This window comes from Oryza sativa, chromosome 4 (assembly GCF_034140825.1).
Source record: "Oryza sativa Japonica Group chromosome 4, ASM3414082v1".
In the NCBI taxonomy this organism is placed as follows: Eukaryota; Viridiplantae; Streptophyta; class Magnoliopsida; order Poales; family Poaceae; genus Oryza; species Oryza sativa.
In genome coordinates, this window is record NC_089038.1 from 29,207,553 (window position 1) to 29,221,305 (window position 13,753).

The 13,753-nt window shown below is 46.1% G+C and overlaps 1 protein-coding gene and 1 non-coding gene across 2 annotated transcripts; both read right to left on the reverse strand.

Annotated features, from left to right (window-relative positions):
* Window positions 1–1,960: 1,960 nt before the first annotated feature.
* On the reverse strand, window positions 1,961–2,033 carry TRNAV-UAC (transfer RNA valine (anticodon UAC)). Its single transcript has one exon. It is a non-coding gene; the product is annotated as a tRNA-Val (tRNA).
* A 437-nt stretch (window positions 2,034–2,470) lies between these two features.
* Window positions 2,471–6,691, reverse strand: LOC4336711 (cytochrome P450 87A3-like). Its single transcript, XM_015779749.3, has 9 exons — window positions 6,386–6,691; window positions 5,920–6,244; window positions 5,560–5,706; window positions 3,812–4,063; window positions 3,635–3,724; window positions 3,451–3,529; window positions 3,229–3,335; window positions 2,969–3,096; window positions 2,471–2,844 (listed from the first exon to the last, which is right to left on the reverse strand). The coding sequence occupies exons 1-9, from the start codon at window positions 6,613–6,615 to the stop codon at window positions 2,754–2,756; spliced, it is 1,449 nt and encodes a 482-aa protein (XP_015635235.1). The 5' UTR covers window positions 6,616–6,691; the 3' UTR covers window positions 2,471–2,753.
* Between the last annotated feature and the right edge of the window lie 7,062 nt (window positions 6,692–13,753).

Here is a 13,753-nt window from a genome sequence, read left to right on the forward strand (position 1 = left end):
GCTAGCTACTCTAGCTGCTTGCACTCACAATCTCACATGGTACTGGTAGGAGGAGGCAATAGCGATATGATAATACGAATGCCTCTTTGACTACCAGTTGGACCAGCAACAGGCTACGACCCTTTTCTTTTTCTCATCAGGCACCATGGATCTCCATCGGTTAAAGTTACTTGGAGACTGAGCGATGCAAGTCTCGCAAAACTCACCAGAGAGACAAGCAACAATATGCACAAGATGGATTCTAATCGATCTCTCGGGTGCATGATGACTAGTAGTTGTACGAACTGGAACTGCTCAACTGCATCGACCACCTAAAAGCAACACGATTGTCGTTAAACCAGGCTGGGCTATTAGGCTACTCCAACAGAGCGCGACAGCGCATGACATACTGAGCTGTCAAGTTTTGGAACTTACGGCTTCAAGAGCGACAGGTGTTTCCTGCATCAAGCTTTGATGCTTGGTAGATATAGAGCAACATGCCTGTAGACCTGCAGATGTTGCAACTCATGTGACATGGACAAGTAGCTGGGCTCTAGGCAGCATCTGCTCTCCTGTGGATTACTACTACCCTACGTACCACCCTATTAGGCGACACTGGATACATTGCCATCGATCTCTATGTATACGTTGCCGCCGAATGCGACGAAGCTGCCAGGCTACGCGTGCAACTCTCATCACTGTGAAGTTGCATTCATTCAGGCTTGCAGGAAGCTCGTGCAGTGGCAATATGCAGGCATAACTGTATGTATGGCAGAAAAAAAAGCTTTTACTCAGGGAAATGAGACATGCTATGCCAGCAGAGACTGTCTGTGTAACTAGCTACATCCTCATGGCTGACAGTGTGAAAACATTTCGATGCGTTATTCCGGCCAGGTTGTCCAACTATCAAAACACGCGACAAGTTGTGCAAATCGTGGCGTATATAGTACAATACTATTCTCTCTGTGGGACATCCACCTAGCCAGATAAGTATCAGTATGACTGTATGTGCAGGTTGGAGGAGTGGCCAATGCACCCTCACGCACACGAAGGGACGTTGTACACTAGCTCGTTTACTGTACGAGCAAGTTCTCATGCCACGCTAGACAAGCACATGCATGCTTTCCCCTCGATCCCGAACGGCGGGATACTTGCTTGGGTCTGCTGCGAGATTCGTCAAAGTAAACCTCGGATGCATGCGTGTACGAGTACGATGGAATCTGATTTTGTACGTACCAACCGCAGAAAACAAATGCAATCTGTGGGCGCCCTTGCATGCCATGGCCCCACGGCCTAAGCAAACCGCTGGATTTTGAGCAGTAGAGAAAGCTGTGTGCTCGTTGCATTCGAGTTTTTCTTGGTCTCCCGTCGCAAGATGGATTTAGAACTTTTTAGACGATCAGGCGAGCCGTGCCGCCTGAAACTACCTGGGCTTGACTGTGCCGAGTGCCCAGAAGATGTGTTTCCTGCCCTGTCCCGCTGCATCAGCCGTATCGCGGTGCAAGGTTTCGCCGGGCGCGCGCGGCGCGGCGTCGACTGGTCGAGGCGCATGCGCAAACCCAGCAAAATTTGGGCGGGTGGTGGACACGGCATCCGCACACCGCGCGGTCACACGCGCGACCTGCAAGTCAGTTGGCCCATGACACCCTGTGCTTCCGCGACGCGCTCGATCGGGAGGTCGGGAGCAGGATGGTGTGTCGCGCGAGAAGGTTTGCTTCCACAATTGAGCCCACGAGGCACGCGGGTAGAGTTCTTTTCGTGGGGCGCCGTTCGCGTGTGACACGCACGCACGGAGTCCCACAGGGAGAGGGGTACAAACTGGACCGAAACTCGCAAGGGGATGAACAAAAAAAAACAGGGCCTAGTAGGCCTGGAGCAAAGAAGAAAAAGGTTCAATGAGCCTGGAGCTGTTGTATGTCAACTGCGAAAAAGAAAAAGGGCCTAGTGCAGTTTTATTGTCCAATGCACAAAAAGAAGTGGATGTTGCTGCCCAGGATCGAACTGGAGACCTTCAGTGTGTAAGACTGACGTGATAACCACTACACCACAGCAACCGACTTGTTTGCAAGTATCACAAACGACTACAAGTAATTGAAGGCTACTGTAACGTTTCATCTCTCAGATTTCGCATTATTGAAGGTTACTGTAGGTGCTTTATGTTTTTATAAGAAAGAATAGTGTCCTAGGACGCTTTATCTAAGACGAAGAAAAGCATGCGAAGCTTAAATAGAACAATATTTTGAATCCAAACTTGAAAATATAAATAGAAAGAGAAGGACCATGATGAATATATGAAATATTCCCTCCGTTTTTTTAATAGATGACGCCGTTGACTTTTTCGCACATGTTTAACCATTCGTCTTATTCAAAAAATTTATGCAAATGTATAAGATATAAATCACACTTAAAGTACTATGAGTGATAAAACAACTCATAACACAATAAATTATAATTACATAAATTTTTTGAATAAAACGAATGTTTAAACATGTGCGAAAAAGTCAACAGCGTCATCTATTAAAAAACGGAGGTAGTACATTAATAACCAAGGGCTGCATAGTTGCATAGGGTCCGAATGCTAGATAAAGGAGGTGCTCTAGCTTCAGATGCCTTAGATTTTCCACCCTTTGTTCCAATAATACTTTTTGACACAGTCTGAAACTGAAGACACACGAGCTGTTTATTTCATAGTTACAATATAGATATCATACGCAACAAGTTATTGGGTTCACAATTTCTTTATTATTACAACAGTGGAATATCCAATAGGTATATTAAGTCTGAGGAACTAGTTGGATGTGATAGCCTTGAGGGAACATGATCTCTGATATGCGCAGTACTTCCCCTCCTTCAATCTCCGTCCAACTAAACGGAGAGTTCACCCGGCAAAAGAAAAGAAACAGAGTTCAACATGTATGTCAGTGAGTTTTTCTAAGACTATATCAGTGAGCATAGCAGGCAACAAACGAACATCAACATGCGTATGTACCTATACTCGGTCACCAAGATGTGGAGGAAGAGTGCAATGAAAAGCTTGCTAAACTCTGCCCCGAGACACAGCCTGACGCCTCCTCCAAATGGCATGTAATTTTTCAGCATCGAGCTTCTCTTCTCCTCCTGTATTTGCCATTTGCTTCAGTGAGTCAGATAGAAACATTGTGGTAAAACACAACACAAGTGAAGACCAATTTAACAACAATTCATCCTTGAATACTAATAGATCAATATTGAAATGTGTCTTCCACTAACCCTCCACCTCCATGGATCAAATTTAAGTGGATCCTCGAACAATTTTGGGTTTAGGTGAACTGCCATGGGGCTTATCATGACTAACCACCCGGATGGAATTGTATATCCTGTGTAAAAACCAAATATTATAATAACCATTTGTATGGCCTGATGTGATTCTCATGAGTAAATACTATGCTATATGCACAATATATTATCTTATTGTTTGTGTTAGAAGTTTACCTTTCACTTGCACATCTGTTAATGTTTTCCTGAAAACTCCAGGTGTGACGTTACTAATTCGAGTAATTTCATTCATAACCTTCAGGTAAAACAAGCTCAAATGAGTTAACAAAAGCAATTGCCGAAATCATCACTATGGCACCAATGATGCTTCAAACATAAGCGGACAACAACGTGAAATCACCTGAGTACTGAATTTCAAGGACCTGTACTCCTCCCATGTGAACCCGGAATTCACACCTTCTCGCTTCTTTAGAATTGTCCCGTGCTCCTCCTAGAATGATGTGTTAATTTTAGAATTCATCCAATATTTCATTATTTGTCTCGAACATAAACTACCCGCATTAAAAAAAATACAGACCTTGAGCTCTTCAACAACTTTTGGATTGTCGGTTAGGTACTTAAAAGCTACAGTCAAGGTTGATGACAGTGTTGCAAAGCTCGTAAACAAGAGCGCAGCAAGTGCGTCTATAGCAAAGTTTTCATCGATCATTGGCTTTTCGCTCTGTAGCTCTTCAACAATGAGGTCTACAAGGTCACCATACTTCTTTCCAGGTGCACTTAGCCTCTCTTTCATTATATCAGTAAGTGTGTTCCGCACATTTCTCCTACCCTTCATTAGGGAACAAAAAAATCAGGACAACTGAAACAAGTAATCTAGAAGACCAGTGTCCTAGTTAATATTCAGGACATGTATTTCTAATGAAGTAGATGAGTATACCCTGATTAAGCTATTTGGACAAGTAGGAAAGAAACCCGCGCAGATACACAGGAAACTTATTTATTATTCATAAAAAGAATGTTAAAGAAGTCATATCTCACCGTATTTACTATAAGAACTTTAAATTATCTTATAACAATAAAAGAAAAAATATCTCTACCATAAAATAGACCATAAACATTGATATCTTAAATGATAATAACATTTCTTATATTCAAACATTTTGTCCTGGTTATATGTAAACTCACATATTACCACTACTTATTACTTGTTTTCAAAGCAGGATGCATTTTTAATAGATGAAACTATATATGTAAAAAAAAAACACCTAGTACATCATTAATATAGAAAAAAATATCTCTCACCTATGTCTAAATCTTTGTGCAAATATTTAAAAATACAACAACTACCAATTAATGGGATAAACCCATTAAAATGTGTATAAATACCGCTCTAACGGATGAAACCGAGGGCTTTTTTTCTCTGATGCCTTGAAACATGAGTCTCGCATCAATGGAGTTGTACCCCTCGAGATTAGCGTGGATTATAATTTTAACGCCTAACTCACCATTGGCACACTGATAAAAGATTGCATTGTTAAGTACCCTGGTTACATCTTATTGGGGCCACTCAACTTAAGCATATGCATGCCCTTACTATACTTACGTCGGCGTAGAAAATTTCAATGCAATCCCCCCTGGCCCCCGGCCCCCGGCCCCCGCCCACACACACACACATAATGCATTTGTCATCCACCTAGTAAACTCTAATACATTGATTGTTTTAAAAATAGAAAATGAAGAAAAATGAAAAATGCCTTATATTTGAAAAGTGAGGGACTACATAAATTCAAATTGTGAATAGCTGGTTCTTGGATGGTTTTGTTGGTATTGATTCTGTAACTATAATTTTGTAGATGAGTTTGCTACCTGGGTCTAAATTCAGTGCCCGTTTGATTACACGCGTGTTGTGTTTCATCCAAATCTTCTTGTGACTTGTGAGATGGGTCGCTGTAATGGATCGACTGCATGTGCTGTCACGCTTGATGTGGAGAATGCTGAACATGATTTATAATTTTGCAGGGTAGGCTAAGATACATTTTTTTTGCCGGGTATTCCTTTTTTTTCTGGCGTTTTCTCTCTCCCACATACACGAGATCTAGAGGGATATGAGGAATTAGTTCCATAGATCTAATCTAATGCATGGTTGAATAAGATGGATCCACCAATTTAAGTGTAAATCAATGGTTTAGATATTTTTTAGAACTTTTCTAATTTATTAGACACGCGTGACGTCTTAGTAGCGTTTGTAGGAGTTTCACATGATGGCATGAGAGCATTTATAGTAAATTTAATGGACTTTTAGTATATAATAGAGGATACAAATACCTGCATGGATCGGTAGAATGATGTCCCTGGAAAATATATTGGGAAGGAAACCATCCCCTGAAAGAAGTCCTGAAAGTTCTTTCTCAATTCTCTTGAGTTGGTGACATCGAGTCCGATCAACTTCTTGGCAACTAGGTCAAAGATCATCTGCAAAATACAATTCATAGTAAAACAATAGGACCATTTTGTGAGACAGTTAACCGGAGATAATCTAATTACAGTGCGCACTTTGCGTTCTTAATTATCTACCATTTATTCATATTAGACATCTATAGATCCAACAACATTAGAAATGCCTTAACCGAAACATATATCCATGTAGCGTCGCATAGTTTTGCATAAATGCAGTTGTTAACTTACGTCTGACACGCCGTCCTGTACCTCGACGCTGGGTTTCCCAGTCCATGATGCGAAGCTCTCCCTCATAGAGTTTTCTAGCTCAGGAAGGAGTGATTCTTTCAGGTTTTCAAGGCCAAAGAGCTTGGCCGCGACACCCCGGATAAACTTGTGAATGGTTCCGTTGTATGTGGTGAGGCTCTTCTTGCCAAAGATATTAATTGCAGTTTCTGGATACCAACTTTGGAACAATTTACCCTCTTGTTGAAATATGAATCGGTTCACCTCTGGGTCAAGGGAAATGATCACTGGCCGTCCAACTAAGCTAGTCTTGAATAGAGGCCCATACCTGATGATCAAGCGCAAAACCAGCATGGCATAGAACTTAGATTTGTTCATATTTATAGAAAGTGTGTTGTTCGTATCAACAACGTGCATATGTTTGTTGCATATTTAAGTAGAACACTGGTACTAAAAAGTTATCACTAACCTCTCCAGTCTTTGCTTGTAGTAGCTTGGCATGTCTATTGATGGGCTTGCTCTGAAGAACTGGAAGGTCTCACCAATAATAGGGAAGCCCATGGAGCCAGGAGGAAGCCTCCCAATGCATGGAGGATTCATCCATTTGTATACCCAGTGAGCTAACCATCCTATGATGAGTGTGACACCACATAGAGCTGCATATGAATACGATCCTAGCAAGAGCTCAGACTTTTCCATGTCCTAGCTAACTAGTGAGCAAGTATGGAACAAGGCTTCTAGCTTGCACTGCTGCCCACGCAGAGGGGAGGTATCTAGATCTTTATATAGCAATTGTCACGTGTACTATTAGTTGACTAGTAGAATTTTACTTCATGCAAGTTGCAGGTATCTATGAAGAAAATATATTCCTTCCCATGGATTGATTGCTCTCCTTTAGTGATTGGATAATTGAGATTGCTCTATACATAATATGTCATTGATCGAGTTTGTCAATGATTTCTACTCCATGCCGTTAGACAGAATACTTTTTCACGAGAGCCTCATTACGGTGCCCTCTACTAGTAATAAAAAACAATATGAACCGTTGTAGCGCCCGTTCCGTCGTGGCGCCTAGCGGGAAAACTATCTCTTAAAAACTCTATTTGCGAAATCTGTTTCTTTGCTTGTTTTCTAGTGTCCGTGCCATCTCAGATCTCAAATCCCCGATCTATCGCCGAGTTCAATCCCGAATCCAAATCCTTCCCAAATCAATTCCTCCGCAAAAGTCTATTTTGCCTCCCCGGGTTCGATGGGCCGAATCTCTCTCGGCCCATCTCCCCCTCCCTCCCCGGCGCTCTCTCTCTCTCTCTCTCTCCCTCCCTCCTCCGCTCTGCCCGCGCGCCGCGCGCGCGTGTGCGAGAGCCGCGCCGAGCGCCACTCCCTCGCTCTGCCCGCGCGTACGCGAGAGCCGCGTGGTCGCCGCCCGTGCCGCGCCTGCGCCGTCTGCGCCGCCCGGCCCCGCTGCCCTGCCACGCAGCCGCTCGGCCCCGCGAGCCAGCGCGCGTGCCCGAGCCGCGCCGCCCGTTGTTTCCCGCGCGCGCGTGCCGTGGTGGCCGACCGCCTGGTCGCCGCCACCGTCAGCCTCTGCCGCGCCTGCCGCCCGTGTCGTCGCCCCGCTCCAAACCGCCCCGCCGTCATCGCCGTCGTCATCGCCCGGCCCCCGCCACTCCGCGCGCAAGCTGCCAAGGGACGGAGGCAGAGCTCCTTCTCCCTCTGCCGCGTCGCCCCCGCTCCCTCCTCCTTTTCCCGAAGAGGCAAGGGGGCAAGCCCCCTTTTCTCTCCCTCTTTTCCCCTTTTTCCTCCTGCCGGCGTCATCCTCCTCCCTCCTCCCTGTCGCCGCTTTGGCCACGACCGCCGAGCGCTAGCCCTCTCCTTTGACCGCCCTAAGTCGGTTCCCAAACCGACATTGCCATCCTATAAACCCAAGCTTCCCCCTTTCCTTTCCTCTCCCATTCGCCTCCACGCCATTGCCGCCGCCTCCCGTGCTCTGTTCGCCGTCGCCGTTCGTCGTTGCGCTTGTCGGAGGAGCCGGCACGAGCAAGGACGCGGAAGGGGACTCCGAGCGCGCCCTCTCCTTCCTCTTCCCCGGCCCGAGGCCGGAGAGATTACTCCCGCGCCGTCGGCCTCTCGTCACTGCGCCCGCCCGCACGGTAGAGCATCTCCCCGTTCTCCCTCCTCGCTCCATCTCCTCCCCTTAGACTCGGGTAGTAGCACGAGTAGCCTCCCCGTAGCTAGCCGGCGCCGCCCCGACCGTTGCCGCCGCTCGCCGTGTGCTCGCCGCCGTCGCCGCCCGAGCTCGGAAGCGCCGCTCGTCGCCGGCCTCGCTCGGCGCAGCTCCGCCCAATCCAACGCTAGCATCGGATTCCCGTAGCCGCGTAGATGCTCTCGCCGCCGGGAATCGGCCCCTCGTGACCTCGTCGCCGTTTCCCCCTTCTCCCGCCGCCGGTTGCCGCCGCCGCAATTCGCCGCCGTCGGGCATCCTCCGGCGAATCCGAGCCGTTGGCTCGTCTCCCCTTGTCCTGTGCAACCACCCGGTGTGCTCGCTTTCGCCTGTATCGCCGTGGTTCGCTCCACCGCTCGCCGCTGTCGTCCGCCGTCCGTTCCGGCCGGCGTCGTCGTCTACCTCCCGCCGGCCCGCGTGGCAGCCACGTAGGCGCCACGTCGGCGTCAGCTCGGCCAAAACCGGGTCGAGTCGACCCCGGTTAGCCGCTCCCTCCCCGTGCGCGCGGTCCACCGCGAGCCATGAGGCTGCGCGTGGGCCCGCCGCATCCGCGTCCTCCGCGAACCGCGCGCATGCACCGCGTCTCTCCCCCATCCTAGCACCGCGCCGCGTGCTCCCTCCGCACGGTGAGCCGAGCCGCTGACAAGCGGGTCCCACTCGGGACCATGCGAGGTGAGCCCGGTCCACCGGCTCTCTCTCTCCTCCCCTCCCGCGCGCGCGTGCCTTGGGCCGCCTTGGGCCGGCCGGCCCATTTAGCTCGGCCGAGCCGCCCCTTTTCTCTCGGGCCGCGCCCTAGCCGCCCGAGGGAAGTCTAATTCCCCTCCCTCTTTTCTTTTCTTTTCTTTTCTTTTTCAAAAAGGATTTAATTAAATCCTTTTCCTGTAGACCAAAAATCCAATAATCTTAGAAATTCAATATCTTCCCAACCGTAAATCCGTTTGACTCCGTTCAACTTCCAAAATTCCTCAAATCTCGAGATCTATCTAATGGCACGCTTAGAGGTCATTAATAGGGCTTTATTTTTGCCGTTTGTTGAGTTGTCCCGTTTTGCGCGTAGTTTCGGAGCCCGAAGACCCGCAGTGCGAGGATTTCGAGGATCAAGCTCCAGATCTCGAGCAAGGCAAGCCACCTTTGAACATCTTGAGTCTATATTTGATTTTAATTATGTTGCTTGAAAAATATTATGCATTGATAGGATCGCACTTAATCTGTTTGTCCCGTCTGCAAGGCAGATTGGCGGACCTACCTAGTTTGTTGCATTTGATCCTTCCTTTGTTAATTGTTATACCATGTTCCCTTGTAACCACCCAGTTGCGCCTCGGAAATCGTGCACTATGCAGAGTATCGACGGTCGCCTTCAAACTTAAAATCTGAAAAACTTCTTGGGTAAAACTTGGGTTTTACAAAAGACTTGGAAAACCCGACACCTGGGTCGGTACTTGCGAACTAAATGAATTTTCCAAAACCGCGGACCGGGAAACGTACCGGGTGTACGGTTTCCCGCTCTTGCACTTAAGGACCGTTTCCTTGGAATTTCATCCAAACATAAGACCAGTACGACCACATGGGTGGAATGGGACACCCCTGGCTGAGTAACTAGCTTATCAGGGGAGCCTTGATGCCGAGAGACATGTGGATTCACCGGGGTGGTGTCGGGGAGGACCCCTGGGCTTCCTGGCACAGTATGGTCTGGGACCTAACCTGTTGTTGGTCTGGGACCCCTCTCGTCGGCATATGGTAAACCTGTGTCGGCTTTCGAAATGCCTTGTCATGAAAGCTTGGAGGTCTCCCGACGTGGCTGATCCCCACGGGCTGGGTGATCCGGGTTAGTAATGTCGTGTGGGTAAGGTGTACCCCCTCTGCAGAGGTTAACAAACTGTTCGAACAGCCGTGCCCACGGTCATGGGCGGATGTGAGGTGATTCCTAGCGTAGTGTTGTTTGACTACTGCCTTGTGAAATTGCTGTTGTGGAAAGGGGTTCGATGTTTGGAAAATCTGCAGCTGATGGGATCAGCTAGGCCCGGGTGGCCGTTTGAAAGTTGTTGGCCCGGGTGGCCGTTGAAAGCTGTTGGCCGGGTGCCAATCTTGATCAATTTTAAAGACTGATACATTGCACATACTCCAACCGGACGAGACGCACTGTCTCAACCGTGTCGTTTGAGAAGCACTCACTTAGTTGTTTTCAGAAAAGAGTTCAAATAAAATCAATTGCAAAAACAACAGCCTTTCCTTGAAGCCTGCATTAAACACTTATTTCCCATGGCTTGCTAAGTACTCCTATACTCACCCTTGCTCTATATAAATAATCCCCCCCAGTTGCTGAAGAAGATGTAGCGGATCCCGCTGACGAGGAGTTCTTCCAGGAGCAAGCCGGCTACGATGAGTTTTAGGGTTTCGGCCTAGTTCCCAAGTCGCGCCTGTGTTGTTTGGTCCAAGTCCTGGCTTCCGCTTCCCTTTTGTAATGCAGTTGTGAGCTCGGGATCTGTCTGCAGCCCGACTTGATTGTACTCCTACTCTATAATAAAGAGACCTCTGTTGCTGTGATATTCTGTCTTCCTGTGATACCAGCACTGTTTCCTGGTACTGGTATCGATTAACAGGTTAATTTGGAGCGTCACGGGCTAGTTCCGGTCGGTACTAGTTCGGGGCGTGACAACCGTTGATCTCATTTGATCGAAGGGTTCAGATCTATTTATACTACTACCCCAGTTAACGGTAGTACAAACGTGGAGGGACATTATTGTCAAAAATAATAGGTGGGTATAATCGCCATTTAACAGTGAGTATACTTTTTTCCTCCTTTTTAGCTTTTTCGATGAAATATGAGTGATGTTGGCGCAATAAATGGTCATAGATGGAATTAACCGGGAAAAAACATAAATGACAAAGTAACCTCTAGTCATCGTGTTAGTAAATTGCTAATCTATCCTAATAATACTAGTAGTATAACAGGTAGAGAGCATCTGAGCATCGCTATTTCCAAAAACGTGCAAAATATATTTATAGACATAAAGGGGTGGTGATGACTCCTTTTTGAAGAGAAGGGGTTAGGGGTGGCAACTAATTGGCCCAACCCTTACAATATACGAGTAGGAGTCGGTAAAAGAATTCTGGCTAAGGATAACCTGGTTCATTAGGGGTTGGAAAAGCTGAAATGCATTCTACTTTTGGTATGAAATCCATTACCTGGTAGAGTCGATGTTTTTTTTTCTACTAAGGAATTTATTGATGGTTAGGATGACAGCAATTCTGCGGGTGTTTTGCAAAATTTCAACCATTATTATTTGATGCAACCTATATAAGATGGCTGTATTTATTCTTCCCCAATTAACTTGATTTTTTTTCTAGGGGTTGTTTTAATTAGTGTAGGCTTCGCAAATAAATATGTAGGTAGGTAGATAAGATTGGGAATACACCGATTGCTACAAACGAGGCCATGTTTAGGTCAGGAGTGAAAAGTTTTTGCATGTCACATCAGATATACAGACATATATTTGAAGTATTAAACGTAGTCTAATAACAAAATAAATTACAGATTTCGCCTGTAAACTGCGAGACGAATTTATTAAGCTTAATTAATCCGTCATTAGCAAATATTTACTGTAGCACCACATTGTCAAATCATGACGCAATTAGGCTTTAAAAATTTGTCTCATAATTTACACGCAATCTGTGTAATTAGTTTTTTTCTATATTTAATACTCCATGCATTTGTCCAAACATTCAATGTGACGGGATGAAAAGTTTTTGTTTGGGAACTAAACAGAGCCTAAATCAGCATGAAGAATACAAGTATCGAAAAGGAATGCATAGTCAACTATGAATTCGAGTTTCATGCAGTGTGACTTTTTAGAATTTAGAATGTCTCATTTTCCTTAATTACCAGCTCGATTTTGATATTTTCTTTTCATGAGAAATCACGATATTTATGCTTTTCCTTACCAATTATAATATGTGTATAGATTGACCTTTGATTCAGTTCGAGCTAAAATTATTATTGTTTAATCTTTTTTGGGGAGAGGGGGACTATTTTCATAGCTTCTTTTCCAAGGGTACAAGCGCACAATAACTTGCACAAAAGCTATCACATTAAAGAAAAATTCCTTGACGTCGTCTAGACAGCCCTGGCTGAATCCTCCCAGACTTTTCTCCCAGACTTTTGGTGCAAGCGCGCTCTCTAGACGCATGTCCTCTTGTGTTAGCGTCCTAGCTTACGCAAGTTGGCCATGTCGGAGGGTCTAGAGGGGAGAGCGGTTCCATCCTTCTCTCTCACCTCTCTCTCTCTCAATCCCAAAGATGTTGCTAGAGTTAGGGTTTGGTTTCAGTTGTTAGGGATAGGTTCGGGCGACCTCGGCTGTAGTTCATTTGTTGGCCTAGCGGCGGCCGGTCACGCTTAGCGATGGCTGGTTTGGTGCTAGCCTTCTCCCGGGTTTGTGTTTGATGTTGTCGGTGCGTGGAGAAATCTTTGTATTTTTTTTCCTGGTTACGACCTCCCAGGGTTGTAATCTTATATTTTTTCCCTGCTCTATCAATATGAACTTCGCACTGTCTGGTGCGAGTCGTTCAAAAAAATTCCTTGATGATTGTTGCAAAGGATGCTTTGCCCTTGTAAATGATGCCTTATTTGCCCGCGGTGAGTCACTGACATGTTATTAAGAGTGAGGGCCAAATAAGGGGTTGAGTTAACTTTTAGGGGTGAATAAAGATTTTATTCCTTCAAGTAACATTTTTCTGGGTGAAAACCATATCTTTCTTAGATTGGCGATGGCGGTATCCTTGATGTCGTGACCTCCATGGTGGCATCGTTTTCGGAGTCTCGTCCCTGTGATGCTGTCGTAGGCCTAGCGGCGATTAGCCATACTTAGCGGGGGTCATTTTTGGTGCTAGGCTCCACTCTCAGTTGTTTGTGCTTGTGTGGTTAGCACGCGGTGTTTGGTCATGCACTTTGGTGCATTGTGGTGTTTTTTCTTGTAACTTTTCTCCTTCTTAATATATTCGAATAGCCTCCTTCAGCCTTCTTGGTGAAAAAAAAGCAACATTTTTTCAGCATTTTGGCATTCAATCGTTCAAATTAACTGCAATCAGGAGCAGATCTAGCGTGGGTGCTCGAGGGACTCGAGTCCCCTAGTCCCCAACCCCTACCCGGCTAAATCACTATTGATAAAAGGAGAGATGGGAGGAGGAGGAAGAACAGAGAGGGGAGGAAGAGTAAGGGACATTGAAGGAGGAAGAAAAAGATAAGTCTCTCTCCAATTTTGTTCTAGATCTGCCCCTAACTCTGATTGAATTATTGACTTGAGAGTTCGGAAATAGACATGCAACGGTACCACTGTTTTCGAAGGATGCATTCACCTAACAACCCGTTTGAATTGGATAATGATTCTGTGCAGGAATTTGACAAACTTTGGTCATGTTATATAGTACTTGCTACAGGAATTTGACGAACTATTTTTCGAGCAATACGGACCGCTATCTTTTGATCCAATTGCAGGTCATCTCAATTGCTTTGGATCAACTGTCCATGCATTTATTTCTTGCAGCTGACGAACGTCTCAATCGCAGCCCATTAAGTAATTACTACTACATCCGTCATATTATAAATGCGGTTATGGTTTC

Coding starts and splice junctions, on each gene's coding strand:
- LOC4336711 (XM_015779749.3), bottom strand. CDS start 6,615: ATGGAAAAGTCTGAGCTCTTGCTAGGATCGTATTCATATGCAGCTCTA. Junction 6,245..6,385: donor TACAAGCAAAGACTGGAGAG/GTTAGTGATAAC, acceptor CTTGATCATCAG/GTATGGGCCTCTATTCAAGA. Junction 4,064..5,559: donor CATTCTACCGATCCATGCAG/GTATTTGTATCC, acceptor TCCCTAATGAAG/GGTAGGAGAAATGTGCGGAA.